This window comes from Rhinoraja longicauda, chromosome 6 (genome assembly GCF_053455715.1).
Source record: "Rhinoraja longicauda isolate Sanriku21f chromosome 6, sRhiLon1.1, whole genome shotgun sequence".
Classification (NCBI taxonomy): domain Eukaryota; kingdom Metazoa; phylum Chordata; class Chondrichthyes; order Rajiformes; family Arhynchobatidae; genus Rhinoraja; species Rhinoraja longicauda.
In genome coordinates, this window is record NC_135958.1 from 77311184 (window position 1) to 77336737 (window position 25554).

The following is a 25554-nucleotide window of genomic DNA, read 5'->3' on the forward strand; positions in this document are numbered from 1 at the left end:
TTAACTGCAGCACCCACACAGGGTGTCTCAACTCCCAAGGTCATTAGTGATCGGAGCACAATAAGGCCAATCAGCCCATCAAGTCCACTCCGCCATTCAATCGTGGCTGATCGATCTCTCCCTCCTATCCCCATTCTCCTGCCTTCTCCCCATAACCCCTGACACCCGCACTAATCAAGAATCTATCTATATCTGCCTTAAACTATCCACTGACTTGGACTCCACAACCTTCTGTGGCAAAGCATTCCGCAGATTCACCAAATAACTAAATAACAGACTAAATAAATTCCTCCTCACCTCCTTCTTAAAGGAACATCCTTTAATTCTGAGGCTGTGCCCTCCAGTCCGAGACTCTCCCACTAGTGGAAACATCTTCTCCACATCCACTCTATCCAGGCCTTTCATTATTTGGTAAGTTTCAATGATGTCCCCCCCCCCCCCCACCTCATCCTTCTAAACCCCAGTGCTGAGAGACGATTATCATATGTTAACCCAATCATTCCTGGGATCATTCTTGTAAACCTCCTCAGGACCCTCTCCAGAGCCAGCACATCCTTCCTCAGGTATGGGGCCAAAGTTGGCCGAACGGCCTGTTTCCGTGCTGTATCTCTAAACTAAACATAAAAGTGAACAGTGGTGCTTACAGACCTGTTCTGCTGCTGCCAGTAGGAATTTAATTGTTTCATTTTCGGTACATATGACAATTAAACACTCTTGACCAAGCTACATTTTCAGCCTCTCAGACACAACCAAGTACAGTGAGTAAATACAAAAAAAACAACAGGTATTCAGACTGGAAAGCCACTAGGAGATATGATCAAGATATGATCTCGTCAACACCCTATTCAAATGCAACCTTGGGGCAATAAAAAAGGCCATCTAGCTCGTCATTCAATGTTAGACAATAGACAATAGACAATAGGTGCAGGAGTAGGCCATTCAGCCCTTCGAGCCAGCACGGCCATTCAATGCGATCATGGCTGATCACTCTCAATCAGTACCCCGTTCCTGCCTTCTCCCCATACCCCCTCACTCCGCTATCCTTAAGAGCTCTATCCAGCTCTCTCTTGAAAGCATCCAACGAACTGGCCTCTACTGCCTTCTGAGGCAGAGAATTCCGCACCTTCACCACTCTCTGACTGAAAAAGTTCTTCCTCATCTCCGTTCTAAATGGCCTACCCCTTATTCTTAAACTGTGGCCCCTTGTTCTGGACTCCCCCAACATTGGGAACATGTTTCTTGCCTCTAAAGTGTCCAATCCCCTAATGATCTTATATGTTTCAATAAGATCCCCCCTCATCCTTCTAAATTCCAGTGTATACAAGCCTAATTGCTCCAGCCTTTCAACATACGACAGTCCCGCCATTCCGGGAATTAACCTAGTGAACCTACGCTGCACGCCCTCAATAGCAAGAATATCCTTCCTCAAATTTGGAGACCAAAACTGCACACAGTACTCCAGGTGCGGTCTCACCAGGGCCCGGTACAACTGTAGAAGGACCTCTTTGCTCCTATACTCAACTCCTCTTGTTATGAAGGCCAACATTCCATTGGCTTTCTTCACTGCCTGCTGTACCTGCATGCTTCCTTTCAGTGACTGATGCACTAGGACACCCAGATCTCTTTGAACATCCCCTCTTCCTAACTTGACACCATGTTGTTGGAAGGAACTGCAGATGCTGGTTTACACCGAAGATAGACACAAAAATGCTGGAGTAACTCGGCGGGTCAGGCAGCATCTCTGAGATGCTGCCTGACCAACTGAACTACCCCAACACTCTGTACCTTTTTTTGTAAACCAGCATCTGCAGTTCCTTAAAGTCTGAAGAAGGGTCCTGACCCGAAATGCCACCTCTCCATGTTATATAATAATAACATATATATAACATATATAACAACTACAGCATGGAAACAGGCCTGTCCGGCCCTACCAGTCCACGCCGACCATTTTCCCTGACCTAGTCTCATCTACCTGCACTCAGACCATAACCCTCTAATCCCCTCTTATCCATATACCTATCCAATTTACTCTTAAATAATAAAATCGAGCCAGCCTCCACCACTTCCACCGGAAGCCCATTCCATACAGCCACAACCCTCTGAGTAAAGAAGTTCCCCCTCATGTTACCCCTAAACCTTTGTCCCTCAATTCTGAAGCTATGTCCCCTTGTTGGAATCTTCCCCACTCTCAAAGGGAAAAGCCTACCCACGTCAACTCTGTCCGTCCCTCTCAAAATTTTAAAAACCTCTATCAAGTCCCCCCTCAACCTTCTACGCTCCAAAGAATAAAGACCCAACCTGTTCAACCTCTCTCTGTAGCCTAAGTGCTGAAACCCAGGCAACATTCTAGTAAATCTCCTCTGTACCCTCTCCATTTTGTCGACATCCTTCCTATAATTTGGCGACCAGAACTGCACACCATACTCCAGATTCGGCCTCACCAATGCCCTGTACAATTTCAACATTACATCCCAACTTCTATACTCGATGCTCTGATTTATAAAGGCAAGCATACCAAACGCCTTCTTCACCACCCTATCCACATGAGATTCCACCTTCAGGGAACAATGCACAGTTATTCCCAGATCCCTCTGTTCCACTGCATTCTTCAATTCCCTACCATTTACCCTGTACGTCCTATTTTGATTTGTCCTACCAAAATGCAGCACCTCACACTTATCAGCATTAAACTCCATCTGCCATCTTTCAGCCCACCCTTCCAAAAGGCCCAAGTCTCTCTGTGGACTTTGAAAATCTACCTCACTATCAACTACTCCACCTATCTTAGTATCATCTGCATATTTACTAATCCAATTTGCCACACCATCATCCAGATCATTAATGTAAATGACAAACAACAGTGGACCCAACACAGATCCTTGGGGCACTCCACTAGACACTGGCCTCCAACCTGACATACAATTGTCAACCGTTACCCTCTGGTATCTCCCATTCAGCCATTGTTGAATCCATTGTTCTCCAGAGATGCTGCTTGACAGTGATAATTAACTCGTTATCACCTATCCCATAGCCAACAATGGACCATTGTGGGCTCCATCGTTCCTTGATTATCGTTGCTTTTTGCACGTCTTTCATTCATTTGTTCTATGTAGCTTCTATGTCTCGTTTCCTCTCCCCTGACTCTCAGTCAGAAGGGTCTTGATCCGAAACACTATCTGTTCCTTTGTGCCAGAGATGATGCCTGACCCGCTGAGTTACTCCAGCATTTTGTGCCTTTCTTTGTAGCGTAGGAGGATGAGGGGTGATCTGACAGGGGTGTACAAGACCATGAGAGGTGTAGATCAAGTATCAAGTACTGTCTATATCTCTCAAACCCTTTTCCCCTAACTCCCAGTCTGAAGAAGGGTCTCGGCCCAAAACGTCACCTATTCCTTTTCTCCAGAGATGTTGCCTGACCCGCTGAGTAAATCTCCAGCTTTTTGAGTCTATCTTTAGCAGATCTTGAGTTCAAGAACAGCTGGGAAGAAACTCGGTATTTCACAATGTTGGCTTTGCCTGGTTACCTGGAATTACTCTTTTGTTGCCAGGACTAGAGGGTGTGAGCTGTAGGCAGAGGTTGAGCAGGCTGGGACTCTATTCCTTGGAGCGCAGGAGGATGAGGGGTGTTTTTATACAGGTGTATAAGATCATGAGAGGAATAGATCGGGTAGATGGACAGAGTCTCTTGGCCAGAGTAGGTGAATCGAGGACAAAGGTTTAAAGTGAAGGGGAAAAGATTTAATAGGAATCTGAGAGGTAATTTTTTCACACAAAGGGTGGTGGGTGTATGGAACAAACTGCCAGAGGAGGTAGTTGAGGCAGGGACTATCCCAACATTTAAGAAACAGTAGTACGACAGGTTTGGAGGGGTATGGGCCAAAGGCAGACACGTGGGACTAGTGTAGCTGGGATATGTTGGCTGGTGTGGTGAGCAAGTTGGGCTGAAGGGCCTGTTTCCACGATGTATCACTCCATGTTTAGTTTAGAGATACAGCGTGGAAACAGGCCCTTCGGCCCACCGAGTCTGCACTGACCAGCGATCCCCACACACTAACACTACCCTACACACACTTGGGACAATTTACACTTATACCACGTCTTTGGAGTGTGGGAGGAAACTGGAGCACCCTGAGAAAGCCAATGCAGGTCACGGGGAGAACGTACAAACTCCATACAGACAGCACCCATAGTGAGGATCGAACCCGAGACCTGGGGCTCTGCCGCTGTGAGGTGGCAACTCTACCGCTGCGCCACCCTGTCGCCATGTGACGATGACTCTGACTCACTGCCTTGCTAACTCCATTAGCTCAGCAGGTTTTCTTATTTATTTGCCTCTGTTCTCCACAATTTGAAATTTGTAATAGAAAAATAATCATATGTGGTTAAAGTGCACATTGTCAGATTTTAATAAAGGACATTTTAATGCATTTTGGTTTCACCATGTAGAAATTACAGCAGTGTTTATACATAGTCCCCCCCATTTCAGGGCACTATAATGTTTGGGACACAGCAATGTCATGTAAATGAAAGTAGTCTTGTTTAGTATTTTGTTGCCTATCCTTTGCATGCAATGACTGCTTGAAGTCTGCGATTCATGGACATTACCAGTTGCTGGGTGTCTTCTCTGGTGATGCTCTGCCAGGCCTGTATTGCAGCCATCTGCAGCTTATGCTTGTTTTGGGGGCTAGTCCCCTTCAGTTTTCTCTTCAGCATATAAAAGACATGCTCAATTGGGTTCAGATCGGGTGATTGACTTGGCCACTCAAGAATTGACCGTTTTTTAGCTTTGAAAAACACCTTTGTTGCTTTAGCAGTATGTTTGGGATCATGGTCTTGCAGTAGAATGAACCGTCGGCCAATGAGTTTTGAGGCATTTGTTTGAACTTGAGTCTATACACTTCAGAATTAATTATGCTACTACCATCAGCAGTTGTATCATCAATGCAGATAAGTGAGCCAGTACCTTCAGCAGCCATACATGCCCAGGCCATAACACCCCCACCACTGTGTTTCACAGATGAGGTGGTATGCTTTGGATTTTGGGCAGTTCCTTCTCTCAACCATTCTTTGCTCTTGCCATCACTCTGATATAAGTTCATCTTAGTCTCATCTGTCCACAAGACCTTTTTTTCCAGAACTGTGGTTGCTCTTTTAAGCACTTCTTGGCAAACTGTAACCAGGCCATCCTATTTTTGCAGCTAACCAGTGGTTTGCATCTTACAGTGTAGCCTCTGTATTTCTGTTCACTGTAACCTCTGTATGTTTTCTGCGGACAGTGGTCATTAACAAATCCCCACACCTGACTCCTGAAGATTGTTTCTGATCTGTCAGACAGGTGTTTGTGGATTTTTCTTTATTGTAGAGAGAATTATTCTGTCATCAGCTGTGGAGGTCTTCCTTGGCCTGCCAGTCCCTTTGCGATTTGTAAGCTCACCAGTGCTCTCTTTCTTCTTAATGGTGTACTAAACAGTTGATTTTGGTAAGCCTAAGGTTTGGCTGATGTCTCTAACAGTTTTATTCTTGTTTCTCAGTCTCATAATGGCTTCTTTAACTTTCATTGGCACGACTTTGGTCCTCATGTTGATAAACAGCAATAAAAGTTTCCAAAGGTGATAGAAAGACTGGAGGAAAGACTAGGTGCTCTTATACCTGCATTAAGGAGGCAATTAAACACACCTGAGCAATTGCAAACGCTTGTGATTGTGTGTGTGTGTGTGTGTGTGGAGAGAGGGGGGGGGGGGGGGGGGAGGCACTATGTATAAATAAACACAGATGTAATTTCTACATGGTGAAACCAAAGTGTACAAAAATGGCCTTTAATAAAATCTGACAATGTGCACTTTAACCACATGTGATTTTTTTTTCTATTACAAATCTCAAATTGTAGAGTACAGAGGCAAATAAATAAATGATGGTTCTTTGTCCCAAACATTATGGAGGGCACTGTATAACACTCCAAAAGTATTTCATTTTCCATGAAGCACCTTGGGTCATTCAGATTACAACCCAACAGTATGAACATTCAATTCTCTCTTTGACCCTGGTACACACATTTTCTCCCATCATCTCCCACCACCCAAGTCACTCTGCTATTATCCCCTCCTCTGTACGCTCATCTCCCGGCCACTCCCTCTTCTCCCCTCTCCCATCGGGCAGGAGGTACAGAAGTGTAAAAGCGCGCACCTCCAGATTCACGGACAGTTTCTTCCCAGCTGTTATCAGGCAACTGAATCTTCCTACCACAACCAGCGAGGAGAGCTGAACTACGATCTACCTCATTGGGTGACCATCAGATTACCCTTGATCGGAGGGGAATTCTCTGCCTCAGAAGGCAGTGGAGGCCAATTCTCTGAATGCACTCAAGAGAGAGCTAGATAGAGCTCTTAAGGATAGCGGAGTCAGGGGGTATGGGGAGAAGGCAGGAACGGGGTACTGCTTGAGAATGATCAGCCATGATCACATTGAATGGCGGCACTGGCTCGAAGGGCCGAATGGCCTCCTCCTGCACCTATTGTCTATTGTCTATGCTGGCTTTACCTTACACCAAACGTTATTCCCTTAACATGTATCTGTACACTGTAAATGGCTCAATTGTAATCATGCATTGTCTTTCCACTGACTGGATAGCATGTATCAAAAGCTATAAGAAAATAACTGCAGATGCTGGTACAAATCGATTTATTCACAAAATGCTGGAGTAACTCAGCAGGTCAGGCAGCATCTCGGGAGAGAAGGAATGTATCAAAAGCTTTTCACTGTGCCTTGGTACACATGCCAATCAACTAAACTGCGCAAAACCTCCCATCCCAGAGTTGTGCATTTCCTTCTTAATCCCCCTCTTTCCCCTACCCCCCCCCCCCCCCCCCCCCACCAATATTCCTCCCACTGGCTTTTCATTTGATTGGACTTTATTGGTCTTTATCTTGCACTAAACGTTATTCACGGTAATCTCTTTATCATGTATCTGTACACTGTGGATTGGTCGATTGTAATCACGTATTGTCTTTCTGTTTAGCAGGCAACAAAAGTTTGTCACTGTACCTCGGTACACGTAACAATAAACTAAGCTCGCTCATTTCTGCTTCCTTGTCTGACACTGTTTTGTCCCCTTTTCGCCTCTAGCCTTTGTTACCATATCCAGCTATCTGCCAATTTCACCAGTATCCACCTACCACTTGCCAGGCTTTGCCCAACCGCTCCTCTCTTTAGACTTTATAGACACAGCACGGAAACAGGCCCTTCGGCCCACCGAGTCCGTGCCAACCAGCGATCACCCCGTCCACTAACTCTATCCCACACACTTGGGACCATTTACAATTTTACCAAAGCCAATTAAACTACAAACTTGTACGTCTTTGGAGTGTGGGGGGAAACCGGAGCACCCGGAGAAAACCCACACGGCAACTCGACCGCTGCGCCACCGTGCCGCCCCTCTTCAGCTTTCTACCCCCCCATCCCCACTCCATCAATCTGAAGGAGGCTCTCGACCTGAAAGATCGTCTGTCCATTCACTAAACAGACGCTGCCTGACCCGCTGAGTTTCTCCAACCTTTGGTTCTTTACAAAGGCATTAGTTAAAGTAAACCCTATCTTCTTTCAGTATAATCAAGTCAGCCGCTGCCCTTGACACTGTGGCTCTGACACTGCGCTCTGACTCCATTGCTGTTAGCCAACCCTACTGCTGCACATTCCAGGAACAAGGCACGGTATTGCTGTGGGCTAGGTGTGACGGAGGTGACGGGGGGGGGGGGGGGGGGGCTGGGGAGGCGTGACAGAGATGAGGACGTGCTGGTGCTGGAGAGCTTTACGAGAATGATCCCAGGAATGAGTGGGTTAACATATGATGAGCGTTTGGCACTGGGTCTGTACTCGCTGGAGTTTAAAGGATGAGGGGGGGGACCTCATTGAAACTTACCGAATACTGCAAGGCCTGGATAGAGTGGATGTGGAGAGGATGTTTCCACTAGTGGGAGAGTCCAGGACCAGAGGTCACAGCCTCAAAATAAAAGGACGTTCCTTTAGGAAGGAGATGAGGAGGAATTTATTTTGTCAGTGGTTGGTGAATCAGTGGAATTCATTGCCACAGAAGGCTGTGGAGTCAATGGACATTTTTAAGGCAGAGATAGATAGATTCTTGATTAGTACAGATGTCAGAGGTTACGGGGAGAAGGCAGGAGAATGGGGTTAGGAGGGAGAGATAGATCAGCCATGATTGAATGACGGAGAAGGCTTGATGGGCTGAATGGCCTAATTCCGCTCCTATCACATGAACTTATGAAAAAGACTGATAGTAACTGCAAAATACTGCATTCCTTTAGCGACACTTACATTGGCTTGGTGCTAAATTCTTTGATGCAATCTCCAATCAAAACAACTGATAGTGTACCATTTAATCACAAGAAGGTCTGTACAATACTGAAAGCCTGTTGAATGTTTTTTTTATATATAAATTCCATCATGCTCCACTTAACAGCTAACGTACAAAACAAAGGCTGCCAATTGAGAAAATATTACAGTAGATAATGTAGAAAAATAAAAAAAAACATTATTTTCTTTAAAAAAGGCTGTTTAGGTAAACGCATAATGTCTGATTTGGACAACTGAACTACAGTATGATTATGGATTGGAAGCAAACAAATCTCTTGTTGTCATTCTGTTGGTGACCTCACACTTGTGCGGGTCACGTGTGCAATCCCACGGACTGAATGCTCGATGGGCGATGGTTTTGCTGTCTTCGATTACAAAGTCCTCCATTACACAAAAGCCTGCAAATTCATTTTCCCAGCAGCTGCTTCCTCTGTTGTTCCAGCAGAGCTTCAAGGTGGTCCGCTCTCTTAAGCGCTGCCTAACACGGAAGAACGACGCACAATTAACAGCAATGTCAACAAATGTTTGAATAATGCCAACATCAAACTGATGCAGTCACCTTCCACAGCTGCCTTTTTTTTTTTTGTTGCATCTTTAGACTTTAGAGATGCAGGGCGGAAACAGGCCTCCCCCCCGGCACACCGGGTCCGCGCCGACCGGCGACCCCCCTACACTAGCGCTATCCTAGACACGAGGGACAATTTACAATCTTACCGAAGCCAATTAACCTACAAACCTGTACGTCCCTGGAGTGGGGGAGGAAACCGGAGCTCCTGGAGAAAACCCACACAGGTCACGGGGAGAACGTACAAACTCTGTACAGACAACACCCGTAGTCAGGATCGAACCTGGGTCTCTGGCGCTGTGAGGCAGCAACTCTACCGCTGCGCAACAATGCCACCTATTCATTCAAGATGACTTTTATTTTTTTTAATTCTCGCAATTATGAGGCTAAACCTACAACAGATTGATTTCATGATATTCACAACACTGTACAAATGCTGTGCATTCACATCTAAGAAGACAGAGTCACGTGAGATTGTTAGCTGACTTTATAAAACTCACCTCATATTGCTTGCGAAGATTATTCACCGTTTCCTCTTTCTTCACAATGGCCGCTTTTACACTAAATAGAAAACAATGTCAAGTGGTTGTTATCATGTAAGTTGAAACCGGTTATTACTTATATCAGATCAGTTCTGGAGCTAATGCTCCACACTAGCATTCAACACCATGTTAAGAACTAAATGTTCTAATGAATAATTCCATCTCTCACATTCATCTTCCAATTTCACATGTTGTCCGATCTATATGATTATATATGTAGGAAGGAACTGCAGATGCTGGTTTAAATCAAAGCTAGACACAAAAAGCTGGAGTAACTCAGCGGGACAGGCAGCATCTCTGGAGAGAAGGAATGGGTGACCGGAATTTTTCGACCCGAAACGTCACCCATTCTTTCTCTCCAGGAATGCTGCCTGTCCCGCCGAGTTACTCCAGCTTTGTGTGTCTATGTACTTAATTATATACATTGTTTGGCTTAGTAGATATCAGTATTTAAGTTCTATGTTGGTCTCTTCCCACCTTAATTCTATATGTTCTCCTGTCGTTTGCTTATCAACACACCTGTGCGTTTGCCTTAACTACTGTTGGTAATGTAATTTGGTAATACAATCCATGACTATGGTAGAGTTGCTGCCTTACAACGCCGGAGACCCGGGTTCAATCTTGGCTATGGGTCCTTATCTGTACGGAGTTTGTATGTTCTCCCCGAGACCGTGTGCGTTTTCTCCGAGAACTTCAGTTTCCTCCCACACTCCAAAGACGTGCAGGTTTGTAGGTTAATTGGTTTGGTATAAATGTAAAACATGTTTCTAGTGTAGGATAGTGTTAGTGTGCGGGGATTGCTGGTCGGTGCGGACTCGGTGGGCCGAAGGGCCCGTTTCCGTGCTGTATCTCTAAGTCTAACTTGACGAAAAGATCAAATAGAATCTGATCTCCTGCAAAGTTTCTTTGCGCTATTTTGTTGTAAATGTCCCCAACATGTCACCTCTCAACCTCTCTTTACCGAGAAAAGTATTTCTCTGCTTTTCAATTCTGTCCCTCTACAGATGTAACTGACTTGAAGATAGGACACACTCACCTCCAACGTATTGGCGAGGCCTTCTTCAAGAATAGTGCTTCAGCACAGCTCCAAATTAAAAATTAACCTGAAGAAGGTTGTCGACCAAAACATGGCCTGTCCATTCTCTGCTGGCTGACCCGCTGCGTTACTCCAACTTTGGTTAGTACTTTGATTAGTGCGGGTGTCAGGGGTTATGGGGTGAAGGCAGGAGAATGGGGTTGAGAGGGATAAATTTGCCATGATTGAATGGCGGAGCTGACTTGATGGGCCGAATGGCCTACTTCTGCTACAATCACTTATGAGCACTATGTTTTGCTCAAGATTCCAGCATCCACAGTTCCTTGTGTCTCCAAACATTAATCTGATCCTGGAGTATTCAGTAAACTGTGGACGGTTCAAATGTAATCATGTATAGTCTTTTCGCTGACTGGTTAGCACGCAACAAAAACTTTTCGCTGTACCTCGGTACACGTGACAATAAAATAAACTCAACTCAAAGATACACACAAACTGCTGGAGTAACTCAGCGTGACAGGCAGCATCTCTGGAGAGAAGGAAGGAAGGGGTGACGTCTCGGGTTGAGACTCTTCAGACACATTTAAGAAGGCAGAGTCATGTGGGTTTGTTGAGCTGACTCCATAAAACTCACCTCATGCCGTTTGCGAAGACCATTCACTGTCTCCGTCTCTCCAGAGATGCTGCCTGTCCCGCTGAGTTACTCCAGCATTTTGTGTCCATCTTCGGTTTAAACCAGCATCTTGCAGTTCCTTCATAAACTCAACTCAATCTCAAGAAGGGCTTCTTTATCCAGCCTTGTCTTTCCACTGACTGGATAGCATGCCACAAAAGCTTTTCGCTGTACCTCAGTACACGTGACAATAAATTCAACTCAATCTCAACAAGGCCCCCTTTATCCAACCGTGCCCCATCTCACCGTTTATGGACCTCCTCCAGCTCCTCCTCCTTCTCCCGGGTGATTCGCTCCACTTCCAGGCGATGTCGTGCCCGCATCTCCGACATCTCGGTCTTTAGCCGCTTATTTTCCTCTTCGGTGCTCACCAGCCGGTCAGCAAACTCCTGGCGTACGACCTCCGCTAGGCTCTTCCGCTCTTCCGTGAGCCTGTCTTTGATCTGGTTTCAAAGCAAAAGAAACCTACCATCATTTTCACAGCCACAACAATCCAAAGTCACACTTTTAATCACGATGATTTAGTTTAGTTCAGAGATACAGTGCAGAAACAGGCTCTTCGGCCCACTGAGTCCGCACCGACCAGCGATCCCTACACACTAACACGATTCAATACACACTGGGGACAATTTTACATTAATACCAAGCCAATTAACCCACAAACCTGCACGTCTTTGGAGTGTGGGAGTTAACCGGAAATACTGGAGAAACCCCACGTGGTCACAGGGAGATTGTACAAACTCCGTACAGGCAGCACCCGTGATCAGGATCGAACCCGGGTCTCTGGTGCTGTGAGGCAGCAACTCTAACTCTGCGCCACCGTGCGTTCCCATAACCCACTTGACAGAGCGTGGATGATGGAATTTAATCCTGACAAGTGTGAGGTGCAGCAGCTTAGACTTGTGCAGAAAACGGTCGGGAACTAAGGAACTTTTGTGAACTGAGAGATGGAGTCATACAGCGTGGAAACAGGCCCATCGGCCCAACTTGCCCACGACAACCAACATGTCCCACCTACACTAATCCCTCCTGCCTGCGTATGGCCCATATCCCTCTAAACCTATCTTATCCATGTGTTTGTCTAAATCATTCTTAAACATTGCAATAGCACCTGCCACCAGATCTAGGGCTACAAGTCCATTGTTTCCTGAAAGTGATAATGTAGGTCAATAGAGTAATAAAGAAGACATATGACATGCTTGCTAGGGCATTGAATATAACAGTTGGAAGGTCATGTTGCAACTTCAGAAAAAACACATGTTCGGCACAGTTTGATAGCGTGCCCAGCTCTGGTCACTACACTTAGAGAAGAATGCAGTACCACTGGAGAGAATGCAGAGAAGATTCGCCAGGATGTTGCCTGGATAGGAGGTTTTTAATTATGGGGAGGGGACTGGACTTTTCCCTGGGTCAAATGAGGCCGAGGGGGGTCCTGATAGAGGTATTTAAAATGATGAGGCGATGAAAATCAGAATATTTTTCCCATGGTAGAGTTATCAGGGCAGAGGAAGGAGATTTAAAGGGGGGTAAGATGGGTTTGATTTTTTAGACACAGAGAGTGGTTGCAGGAAGACCTGGTTATAATCAGATGCATAGAGTCTATACTGGAACCAGAGGCAAAATAAACCTGCCTGTCACAAACAAGGAACTCAATCGGCCAGATTTGTTACTGAACATTAGTCATGGAGTAAATGGCTTACAGACTGTACCCTAGGAAAGAAATGACAAACAAAAACACTCAACGTTACCTTTCTTATATCTTCTATCTCCTGTTCTTTATATTTGTACAGTCCCTTGAACCGGATGGTTTCTCCCTCTGCTTCCATCAAATGGGTCTTAAGTTCTTTGCACCTTTCCTGCAGGCTGCATTCTGAATGCTCCAGTTCCCTCAGTTCCGTTTCATACTTCTGACGGACGTGCTTAATCCTGCAATACAGTTGGTTTTACACAACTGGACCCTACACTTTGGGACATCATATATAATATATATATAACCATAGTCTGAAGAAGGGTCTCGACCTGAAAAGTCACCCATTCCTTCTCTCCAGAGATGCTGCCTGTCCCGCTGAGTTACTCCAGCTTTTTGTGTGTATCTTATATATATATAGATATAAATATAAGCATCTGAATATATATAAAAGCGTCTGGGTATATATATGTGTATGTGTGTATATGTATATGTGTGTGTGAATATGAATACATATACACACACACACACACACGTATATTATATATGTGTATAAATATGATACTGCGACATAGAAGTGTGACATAGACACCCAAAAATTAATTGTTGTAAAAACCAATGCAAACACATTTATTTACAAGTTTGACAACCGTCTGACTCTATCAAAAAGAAAGAAAGATAGTTCCACAACCGCAAGTAGTTTTTTCAGGTAATTTAAAATTTACCATAAAAGTGTTAACGTACGTAACATGGTGTCTCAATGGCATTTTATTGCAATGGTAGAACTTCTTTTTTCTAATTCATTAAAGTGTAGTTATACATCCTATCCGTGGCGGTCCACAATGAAATTGGACAGTAAACCAATTTATTTACCGTCAGGCCATTTGACAGGTAGATTGGAGGCAACAGTTTGACAGCGTGGGAATTTTCGCGATGTTTTTGGCCTCTGCCATTACATGTAAAGTGGGCTCCAAACCCAGATATTCAACCCAGAAACCAGATATGCATCTCCCTTACATTTTCAAAGAATGCCCACACACTTTTCACAAAAATCCACGTAACCACTTACATTTTATTTTATTTTAATACAGCTCTTAGTAAACTGGAAGTAAATCCGGTTTATTCCTTGTTACAGTGAAGCTTGGATTTTAAGTAACCTACACAAGGTGTTATAGTTCAAAACTCTCAAGTACTTACCGACTTGTCAGTGATTTCAGCGAAAATTAGGACGCCGGAGAAGCACTGACAGCGTGGGAATTTCGCGATGTTTCAGAAGGGTGTAATCTCGACCTGACTCGGCTAGTATTTCCCCCAAAATACATTTAAAATACAAACAAAATCTTACTTTTCAAAACGCAGACAAGATGGTGTCCGATGGGCAGCTTTCATTAGGAAGATAGCGCTGGACAATTGAACGTCTCCTGTATTTAAACAGCAGACGCTCCGAAGACACGAAGGGTCATCAGGCTGCAGCACCGTCAGCAGAAAACTGACAAACTACACTGACACTTACTTATAAAATGTTTTTATAAAAATGTTTTTATAAGTTGACAAATCCACCAGACATGAAAACAGCGGGTTAATGATGCCTGCTTATGTACGTAACGATTTGGACACGGAGAACAAAGTAAGCACATTATGTCTCGTTTGCTTTAAAGTATGTTGAGTTAAGAATTTTTGGACATATATATTTTTTACTTTGCTTGAGCATCATAGAAACAAATGAGTTATGATGTGTAAAAAATGTCACATTTTTGTGTCCAATTATGGGTCAAAATCAAAAACAAATTTTAATTTTACAACAGTTGAAGAAAGTCTGGAACCATAAGTTTATATTATGTATTACATGGCTATATGAAGTACCACATACAAGCAAAACTTTCCCATCAAGTAAACAGAATATACTTTTGCAGACAAATGAAAATAACATTAAAAAATCTCTCCAGTACCATATTTTTATACATATATATATCCAAACGCTTTTAGATGTGGTGCTTTTAGGATTGCACTAAACGTTATTCACATTATTCAAGATTCAAGATTTAAGAGATTCAAGATATCTTCATTTGTCATCCAAAAAACAAGTTTTTTGGACGAAATTTAGTCACCCACAGTCCAATAATAAAAGCAATAAAATAAGCAAATTACACAACCCCTACCAACACACAAAAAAAAGAAACATCCATCACAGTGAGTCTCCTCCAGTCACCTCCTCACTGTGATGGAAGGCCAGAATGTCTTTTCCCTTCCCTTGCCGTCTTCTCCCGCGGTCAGGCTGTTGTCGTTGCCACGTTCCAGGCCGCGCCGGACGGTGAAGGTGTCCGCAGCGGGCCGACACAAGCCCCACGATTCGGGGCGGGTGAACACGCTGTCGCTGCCACTGCACGTCAGGGCGGTCGTGCTCCCGACACTGAAGCCCCCGCCGAGAAGAGAAAAATCCCGCGGCCTATTTCAGGCCGCGCCAGACGGTGAAATGTCCGCGACGGGCCGACCCAAGCCCGGCGATCCGGGGCGGGCGAACACGCTGCCGCTGCCGGAGCTCCCGATGTCGGCATCCACACGGCCCGAGCCTAAGGCGAGTCGCAGCCGCTCCCGCAGCCTCCGAGGACGGCCGGCTCCGCTGATGGCGAGTCCGGTCCGCGGGCTCTGCGAACCGGAACCCTGGAGGCCGCCAGCTCCAGGAGTTGGGCCGATGGTAGGCCGCAGCAGGAACGAAGACCCGACCCAGAAAACAAAGGTCGGGTCTCCGCTCGGAAGGGACACATTTACAATTTTACAGTTTCCCCCCCCCACACACACACATAGTACACAAACACAAAACACGACATCACATCTACAATTAAGACAAAAAAACAACAAAACACAAAGACAAACTGACCGCAGGTAACCCACAGCTGCTAGGGCAGTGCTGCCAGTTTACTTCCCTTTATCATGTATTTATTATACTGTGCATGGCTTGATTGTAATCATGTCTTTCCTTTGACTGGCTAGCATGCAACAAATGTTTTTCACTGCACACCTTAATACATGCGACAATAAACTAAGCTCAACCTCAAAGCCAATCTGAAAATCGTTGATCAAAACTATCCTCTGCTTATGGTTACCGAGATGTTCCTGCGTGTTTATCAACACATTCTCTCCAGTTTCATAGGTTTCTATCTTCTTAACAAATATCCTTTGCAGTATCTTGATTAATAACTTCGAAGCGTAAATATTTATCGTAAAGATTACAGTTAATCGCAAAGAATTCAATCAAGGTCAGCCTTTAATACACCCACATGGGCTGCCTTGAGAAGTTACCAGCTTACAAATTCAATATTTATTTTGTTCCTGATTTCGCCCTCGGCTGACAGATCTGTAGTTTCCGTTGATCCATTTCCCTTTTGATACCTGAAGGTTTGTGGAAAGGTTCCGACCTGAAACGTCACCTATTCCTTTTCTCTAGAGACGCAGGCTGAATCGCTGAGTTACTCCAGCGCTTTGTGTCCATCTTCCCTTCTGACACCGACAGCATCGTCAGGCCAGGCCGAGCCCTACATCAAACGACCAAGTGCTGCCGCCAGGAGAACAAGGTCTTTCAGGCCGAGATAAGGCTCGATATTTTCAAGAACTACTCTGCCATTCGATCATGGCTGATCTATCTCTCCCTCCTAACCCCTGCACCCATGGTCAGGATCGAACCCGGGTCTCTGGTGCTGTAAGGCAGCAACTCTACCACTGCGCCACCGTGCTGCCCAAGTAGAGCTGGAGGACTGAAGGGCTGTTAATGTTGTAGCACTATTCAAGAATCAATTGTTCAATAGTACTTTGTTGTCACATGTACCTAAATGGAGTGAAATTCTTTTTTGTTCATAAGTAATCGGAGCAGAATTAGGCCATTCGGCCCATCAAGCCGACGTTGCCATTCAATCATGGCTGATCAATCTTTCCCTCTTAACCCCATTCTCCTGCCTTCCCCCTTAGCCTCTGACACCCGTACTGATCAGGAATTTATCTATCTCTGCCTTAAAAATATCCACTGACTTGTCCTCCAAAGCCTTCTGTGGCAATGAATTCCACAGATTCACCATCCTCTGATTAAAGAATTTTCTCCTCATCTCCTTCCTAAAAGAACGTCCTTTAATTCCGGGTACAAGATGGCACAAGTAATGAGGGCACTCTGTGTTTACTGCCGCAGAAGAAATCTACTCTTTCTACACTGCAATCATTGCACTACAGTACTTTTTAATGATTGTACTAATGTACAGTACAATTTTAATGGATTGAATGCCAAACAAGTGGGAGAGTCTTCTTTAGTCAGAGGGTGGTGAATCTGTAGAATTCACTGCCATAGACATCTGTGGAGGCCAGGTCAATTATATATTTAAGGCAGATATTGACAGGTTCTTGATTAGTAAGGGCATCAGGGGTTATGGGGAGAAGGCAGGAGAATGGGGTTAAGAGGGAAAGATTGATCAGCCATGATTGAATGGCAACGTAGGCTTGATGGGCCGAATGGCCTAATTCTGCTCCGATCACTTATGAACAAAAAGAATTTCACTCCATTTAGGTACATGTGACAACAAAGTACTATTGAACAATTGCTTCTTGAATAGTACTACAACAATAACAGCCCTTCAGTCCTCCAGCTCTACTTGGGCAGCAGGGTGGCGCTGCGGTAGAGTTGCTGCCTTACAGCACCAGAGACCCGGGTTCGATCCTGACCACGGGTGCTGTCTGTACGGAGTTTGCACGTTCCCCCCGTGACCTGCGTGGGTTTTCTCCAAGATCTTCAGTTTCCTCCCACACTCCAAAGACGTACAGGTAAGTAGGTAAAATGGCTTGGTAAATGTGAAATTTATCCCCAGTGTGTGTAGAAATTTATCCCTAGTGTGTTAATATGCGTGGATCGCTGGTCGGTGCGGACCTGGTGGGCCGAAGGGCCTGTTTCAGGGCTGTATCTGTAAACTAAACTGAACTTGCCCGCTTTCAGTTATGCTAATCCTTTCAGCAAGTTGTTTTGGTTATTCTGTCCATAACTTACTTCCTTTCTTTCACTACAAGCTTCAGATCATGCATTTCCTTTGAAAGCACAATTGCGAAATACTCCAGATACTGTAGCCATTCCCACTGCACCAGTCAACCCACCAGGCACGTCTGAAGAAGGGTCTCGACCCGAAACGTCACCCATCCCTTCTCTCCCGAGATGCTGCCTGACCCACTGAGTTACTCCAGCATTTTGTGTCTACCTTCGATTTAAACCAGCATCTGCAGTTCTTTCCTAGGCATGTATCTTTAGCTGTTTATTTTAATCATTCATATTGGAGGCAAAACAAATCTCCCAACACCACTACTTTATTGTTGTTACATGGCTGTGAATCTTAACAACAAATTTGTTTATCTCCCTTTCACTGTTTAGAGTTTTGTTTAAGATCCTCACCAATAATCTGCATCTTTCCCATTGTTTCTTACCTCAAGCCTACTAGTGCTCTCTGATATACATATATCACTTCCAATGGGAACTGTAAAATCCTTAATCAATACAGACATTTTATTCACACAATGCTGGAATAACCCAGCAGGTCAGGCAGCATCTCAGGAGAGAAGGAATGGGCGACATTTCGGGTCGAGACCCTTCTTCAGACTGATTTGTACCAGCATCTGCATCTGCAGTTATTTTCTTACAGACATTTTATTCAATTCTGCCACCTGCCTCCTCTTCGTGCTTGCTATGTTTTCTGAATTCAGAATACTATGTACACTGACTGTTCTCTTGTTTCCAAGAGAGTTAGATTTAGCTCTTCAGGCTAAAGGAATCAAGGGATATGGGGAAAAAGCAGGAACTGGATACTGACTTTAGGTGATCGGCCATGATCATATTGAATGGTGGTACTGGCTCGACAGGCCGAATGGCCTACTCCTGCACTTATTTTTCTATGTTTCTTTGTTCATCTACCACATCACAATCCCATGTGGTAATTTGGGCCGTGGGTTTATCAGCCAATGAGCAACATTATGGACATTGGCATAAATCCAATTTAATATCTCTTTGTGGTGAAATGTTAACTGTTTCGTTCACCACAGACCTGCCAAACATTTCCCGGCATTTCCTGATTTTATTTAATATGTCTTCATCACTTCTATTCTGCCTCAATCTCATCACTGCAATATGTGGAACATGAACGTTTTTACTGCTATTTGTACAATTTTGTTGTCCTCTGATCTCAGTACTACTCCTTCCTTTTCCAGGTGCCCATCTAACTCCCACGCTTCCAATTACATAAACCCACATCTATTCCATAATGACATGTAAAAGAGACGGATCGAGTCCAAGTTAAATGTACAGGCGCTCCCCGGTTTACGATGCTACGACCTGCGATATTTCGACTTTGCGATGGTGCAAACGGCAGGACCCGTAGCGAGCCGCCGCCCGCTTCTGGCCACGTGAGCGCGTGTATTAAATGCATTTCGACTTACGATATTTTCCGTTTGCGATGGGTTTCTCGGAACGGAACCCCATCGTTAAGCTGATGAGCACCTGTACAATAAAAGCCTCGTGCAACGGGGCTGGAGACTTTTACGATAAAACATTTCTATAACTTTTTCTATAAATCCCTCTCCACGGTGTATTGATATTAAACTTGTTTGTCATATTCTCTCACTTTTGCTTCTCAACGTTGCGAACCTATGAAGATGAATGCTGGAGTAACTCAGGCAGCATCTCTGGATTGAAGGAATGGGTGACGTCTCCGGTCAAGACCCTTCTTCAGATCTTGGGTCTCGACCCAAAACGTCACCCGTTCCTTCTGTCCTGCTGAGTTAACATAGAAACACAGAACATAGAAAATAGGTGCGGGAGTGGGCCATTCGGTCCCTCGAGCCAGCACCGCCATTCAATATAAGAAAATAACTGCAGATGCTGGTACAAATCGAAGGTATTTATTCACAAAATGCTGGAGTAACTCAGCAGGTCAGGCAGCATCTCAGGAGAGAAGGAATGGGCGACGTTTCGGGTCGAGGCCCTTCTTCAGTCTGAAGAAGGGTCTCGACCCGCAACATCGGCCATTCCTTCTCTCCTGAGATGCTGTCTGACCTGCTGAGTTACTCCAGCATTTTGTGAATAAATACCCGCCATTCAATATGATCATGGCTGATCATCCAAAATCAGTACCCTGTTCCTGCTTTTTCCCCGATATCCTTTGATTCAGTTTGCCCAAAGAGCTAAATCTAACTCTCTCTTGAAACCATCCAGTTAATTTGGCTCCACTGGCTTCTGTGGCAGAGAATTCCATGGCAGAGAGTTACTCCAGCATGTCTATTATCCTCTGTGTAAACCAGCATCTGCAGATCCTTCCTACAATATGCAAAGGTGACATAGACTGATCATACTTTAAGCCACTATTTAAAATACACAAATATCCAGTATTCACAAAAGAAAGTCTGAAATGTTCTTACGTATTTTCAGTGACCCTCTCACATTCTTGCTTGGAGATTCTAACTTCTTCCTCCAGGCGCTGAATGACCAGTTCAATCTCCTTGTCCCGTCCTTTGCGTACTTCTTCCTTCAGCTCCCGTTCACGGGCAAGTAGCCAAGCCTCCTACAGGGGAAGAATGGTTGAATCTCTCACTCTGCCTCCCTAGTGTTCCTTACAAAGCTTGATTTGGCAGCAACAAACCAAATGATATTTTTGACACAAATGCCCGACCGTTTGAGTGCGGGCAGTCTCAAGTAACAATTATCCCAATGCGGTATTAATCAGGGGTCTCCTGCCTGCATCTTTCAAAGTATCTCACAGAACTATTCCTTTCAATTAATATTTTAGAAAATGGATATTTTACATCAGAAATGGGCGGCACGGTTGCTCAGCGGTAGAGCTGTGACTTACAGTGCCAGAGTCCTAGGTTCGATCCTGACCACAGGTGCTGAGTGTCTGTATGGAGTGTGTACGTTCTCCCTGTGACCGCGTGGGTTTCCCCCAGATGCTTCAGTTTCCTCCCACACTACAAAGACGTACAGGTTTGTAGGGTAATTGGCTTGGTAAAATTGTCAATTTTCCTCAGTATGTATAGGACAGAAAGTGTTAGCGTGCGGGGATCACTGGTCGGCGCAGACTTGGTGGGCCGAAGGGCCTGTTTCAGCAATGTACCTCTAAACTAAACTAAAAGATTCATTCATCTTGATCACAGAAGCTAGACATGAAATGAAGTTCCACCCACATTCTACACAGGTTTACCGAATTTAATGCGATGCAAGTTTCAGAAGCTAAATCTCGGTATCTATATAATTGATGATCAAGCTGACTCCGTGAATGGATTGTGCATTTAGCCTGACTGGCTGTGGACAGATTTCTACCTCACAAGTAACTCTGCATTATGAAGAGTGATGTTTGCATTCCTTAAAAAGATGCCTTGTTGCAATTTTCCATAATACAACGCAAAGCCCCCTAGTCTGCATTTGCATCATGAAAAACAAGTTGAAAAAAATAATAATTTAATGTTGATTTATTTATTTGTTTTCAACATAAATTCCACAAATTTCTATGCAGTGATTTGTGAATTATGTAATGCTGAATTTCCAGAACCCAAATAGCCGTAATGTGGGGTTGCCTGTATTACAATTAACTCTGGATGATTATGTTCTTCCTGATAAATTGTAACAGATAAAAGGTTATATTCTAGTGTAAGAAAATAACTGCAGATGCTGGTACAAATCGAAGGTATTTATTCACAAAATGCTGGAGTAACTCAGCAGGCCAGGCAGCATCTCAGGAGAGAAGGAATGGATGACGTTTCGGGTCGAGACCCTTCTTCAGTCTGAAGGAGGGTCTCGACCCGAAACGTCACCCATTCCTTCTCTCCTGAGATGCTGCCTGACCTGCTGAGTTACTCCAGCATTTTATGAATAAAAGGGTTATATTCTGGTACCTCACTTACTACTCATGTTCTGTCACCAGAAATCTACAAGAATCAATGCTAACGGGGGGGGCATTGCAGCATGATATGGGCGGCACAGTGGCGCAGCGGGTAGAGCTGCTGCCACACAGCACCAGAGACCCAGGTTCGATCCTGACCTTGGGCGCTGTCTGTGGGGAGTTTACAAGTTCCACCTGTGACCGCTTGGGTTTCCTCCCACATCCCAAAGACTTGCAGGTTAATTGGCCTCTGTAAATCATCCCTAGTGAATAAGGAAGGAGTGGATGCAAAGGTAGGATAACATGAAGTTAATGTGAACGGGTGGTCGACGGTTGGCATGGACTTGGTGGACCGAAGGGCCTGTTTCCATGCTGTATCTTTAAAATGTAAAACAAAGTGCATTGCAGACAGCACTGTTGGGCTGGGAACATAACATGAAACCCTGGACTCTGTCCTCCCTGCCTCTACTCTCCCTGCTTCTATTCCAGGATTGAGGGCTCAGGCCTCCACTGGCGCTCCAGCAGCAATGAAATGGTTAAAGTGACCGCCTCGCCACATGGCTTTCACATGGCTAACCAGCACCACTATCTGCTTGTATGTCAAAGAGGACTCTCTTGAACTTCCACAGGTGTAGAGGGCATATCAGCTGGTTGCATCACGGCCTATTTGAATGTCCAGGAGCGAAGAAGACTGCAAAAAGTGGTGAACACTGCCCGGTCCATCACAGGTTCTGACCTCCCCAACCATTGAAGTAATTCACAGAAGTCGCTGCCTCTAAAAGGCAGCCAGCATCATCAGAGACAACACACCACCCTGGCCCACAATCATTTCACCCCTACCATCGGGAAGAAGGTACAGGAGCCTGAAAACTGCAACGTCCAGGTTCAGGAACAGCTTCTTCCCTACAGCCACCAGGCTGTTAAACACTGCAACCTCCAAATAAGCTCTGAACTGCATATTTACATATTCTACTGTGCTGCTGCAAGTAAGATTTTAATTGTTCTGTCTGGGACATATGACAATAAAACACTCTAGACTCCTGCTTCACTAAACCTATTTTTCACAGATATTCTGAACCTATCCCTCAGAATTTTTTCCTGACTTCAGCCTTTTGACATGCACCATACGTTCTTTCTTCAATACCTGGCACACTTCAATTTTCCAATGTTAACATTGCTTTCATGTGTTGATTCAATCTAAATTCCTTTGTAATTGTCTCTGCCTGTGCTGCTTTGCCCAGTTTAACCTTCTTACAAAAGCACGTCTGAATATGACACATGTGTTGGTGTAACTCAGCGTGTTAGGTAACATCTCTGGAGAACATGGACAGGTGATGATGGACAGTTCACATACCGTCCGAACAGGTCCACGGATGATGCGGTCTCCCAGGTTCTACACATCGCTCTCTCTCATCTGGACAGCCAGGGGGGCTATGTGAGGATGCTGTTCACGTACACGCCACTGGAGATAAATGGGTCTATTGTGGATAGGGTGAGCAGTTTTAAATACTTGGGAGTCCGCATCACAGAGGATCTGACGTGGGCAACGCACATTGCCGCACTGGTGGGTAAGGCAAAGCAGCGCCTTTACCACCTCAGACAACTGAGGAAATTCAGAGTGTCTCTGAGGATCCTTCATTGCTTCTACTCTGGGGCTGTAAAGAGCATCCTGTCCGGCAACATTACAGTCTGGTTTGGGAACAGCACTGCCCAGGACAGGATGGCCCTGCAGAGAGTAGTGCGTTCGGCAGAACGCACCATGGGAACTACACTCGTCCCCCTGCAGGACCTATACATCAGGAGGTGCAGATCCAGAGCAAGCAAGATCATGAGGGACCCCTGCCACCCCAGTAACGGACTGTTCCAGATGCTACGATCAGGCAAACGCCTCCGCTGTCACGCTGGATGAGACGGAGTTTCTTCCCACAGGCCATCAGGAGTGTCAACATGTATAACTCCAGAGACTAAATTTTTGTCTACACTATTTATTTTTAGTAACTTATTAACTTATTATATGCTGTAACTGTAATTCTTTTTTGTGTACAATCCGCAGGCATTGCCACTTTCATTTCACTGCACATCGTGTATGTGTATGTGACAAATAAATTTGACTTGACTTGATTCAGGTCAAGATCCTTCTTCAGTCTGAAGAAGGGTCCCGACCTGAAATGTCACTTATCCATATTCTCCAGAGTTGCGAGCTGACCCGCTGATTTACTCCAACACTTTGTGTCTTTTTTTGCAAACCAGCATCTGCAGTTCCTTGTTTTTACATCTTATTCGATTATAGTTTGTTCTGGAATCCCTGTTTACAAGATTTTAAAATCGACCCACTATGTTTTTCGCAACATACTTTTTGGTTAAACATAAAGCACAACCTCAATTGTAGTCATCTACATTTTGTACACATTAAATTACCTGTTTCTTCATATAATTCTCTTCCCAGGCCTGTTTCTCAATTTCTAGTCTTTCTTTCAACGACTGGATTTCCACCTGATCAAATTAACACAGAGAAATATTAATAAGCAGATTTAACTTCAGCTTATGTGCATTTGACTGCAAACCAATTCAATTAAGTGAAAAGGATCTCAATATTGCTGCAGTATATTAACAGACCAAATGAAGATATTTGTGACAGTTTAGCCAATAAAGGCAGTAATCAGTTATAAATGGCCAAGTGCAAACTGGGATGAGATTTTCTTGCAACAAATGGGGCAGCATGGTGGCGCAGCGGTAGAGTTGCTGCCTCACAGTGCCAGAGACCCAGCTTCGATCCCGACTACGGGTGCTGTGTGTACGGAGTTTGTATGTTCTAGCTGTGATCGCATGGGTTTTCTCCGGGTGCTCTGGTTTCCTCCAACACTCCAAAGACGTACAGGTTTGTAGGTTAATTGGCTTTGGAAAGAAATTGCAAGTTGTCCCTAGTGTGTAGGATAGTGTTTGTGTACGGGGAATGCTGGTCAGTGGGGACTCGTTGGGGTGAAGGGCCTTTTCTAAACTAAAGAGTGTTGCCTCCTTTCAAGCAGCAAGGCTGGCTTGCATGATGGACTGGGCTGCATCCACATTTCTCTAAAATTTCTTGCAGTCTTGGGAAGAACTGTTGATAGGTTATCTAACCTCTGTAAATTGCCCCCAGTGTCTAGTGAGTGGGTGAGGAAGTGGGGGAACATGGAACTAGTGTGAATGGGAGGGAGATCAATGGTCAGCGTGGACTTGGTGGACCAATGGGCCAGTTCCCAGGCATCTTTCAACTAAAAATGTTATCTCAAGAAATTTCTTTACCTGGTGTCGTCTTTCTTGCTCTTCTTTTGTCTTTTCAAATTCCTCTTTGAGGGCTTTGGTTATAAGGGAACAGTTCTGTTCCAGCTGATTTCGTAGCTCGTCCAACTCAGCTCGTTGCCTTCGTAAAAAAGAATCAATTGTAAAATGGTTGATCTATCTTTCCCCCTCAAACCCCGTTCTCCGGCCTTCTCCCCATAACCGCTGACACCGACCGAGATAATGAGAATGTGATTCTCTCATTAAGGATACAAACTCACAGATAGGGTTCACTCATGAAACAGTCCCACTTGAGTTGTTTGGGTGCGAGAAGGTCACATTTAGTTTAGTTTGGAGACACAGGCCCTTCAGCCCACCGAGTCTGCACTGACCAGCGATCCCTGCACACTAACACTATCTTACACTAGGGCCAATTTACACTTATGCCAAGCCAATTAACCTACAAACCTCTACGTCTTTGGAGTGTGTGAGGATACCTGAGCACCGGGGGAAAACCCCACGGGGTCACGGGGAGAAG

The 25554-nt window shown here is 44.8% G+C and overlaps 1 protein-coding gene across 3 annotated transcripts in view; it reads right to left on the minus strand.

Annotated features, from left to right (window-relative positions):
- Positions 1 to 7859: 7859 nt before the first annotated feature.
- Positions 7860 to 25554, minus strand: part of cep131 (centrosomal protein 131) — an 84014-nt gene continuing 66319 nt past the window's right edge. For all 3 annotated transcript variants that reach the window (XM_078401384.1, XM_078401385.1, XM_078401386.1), the window contains 7 exons: positions 25041 to 25158; positions 24177 to 24251; positions 20302 to 20444; positions 12929 to 13106; positions 11427 to 11623; positions 9433 to 9493; positions 7860 to 8845 (listed from right to left, as the gene is read on the minus strand). In XM_078401384.1, the coding sequence (XP_078257510.1) occupies positions 8774 to 8845; positions 9433 to 9493; positions 11427 to 11623; positions 12929 to 13106; positions 20302 to 20444; positions 24177 to 24251; positions 25041 to 25158 (844 nt within the window). In that variant the 3' untranslated portion in view covers positions 7860 to 8773. The remainder of the gene's footprint in view (positions 8846 to 9432; positions 9494 to 11426; positions 11624 to 12928; positions 13107 to 20301; positions 20445 to 24176; positions 24252 to 25040; positions 25159 to 25554) is intronic.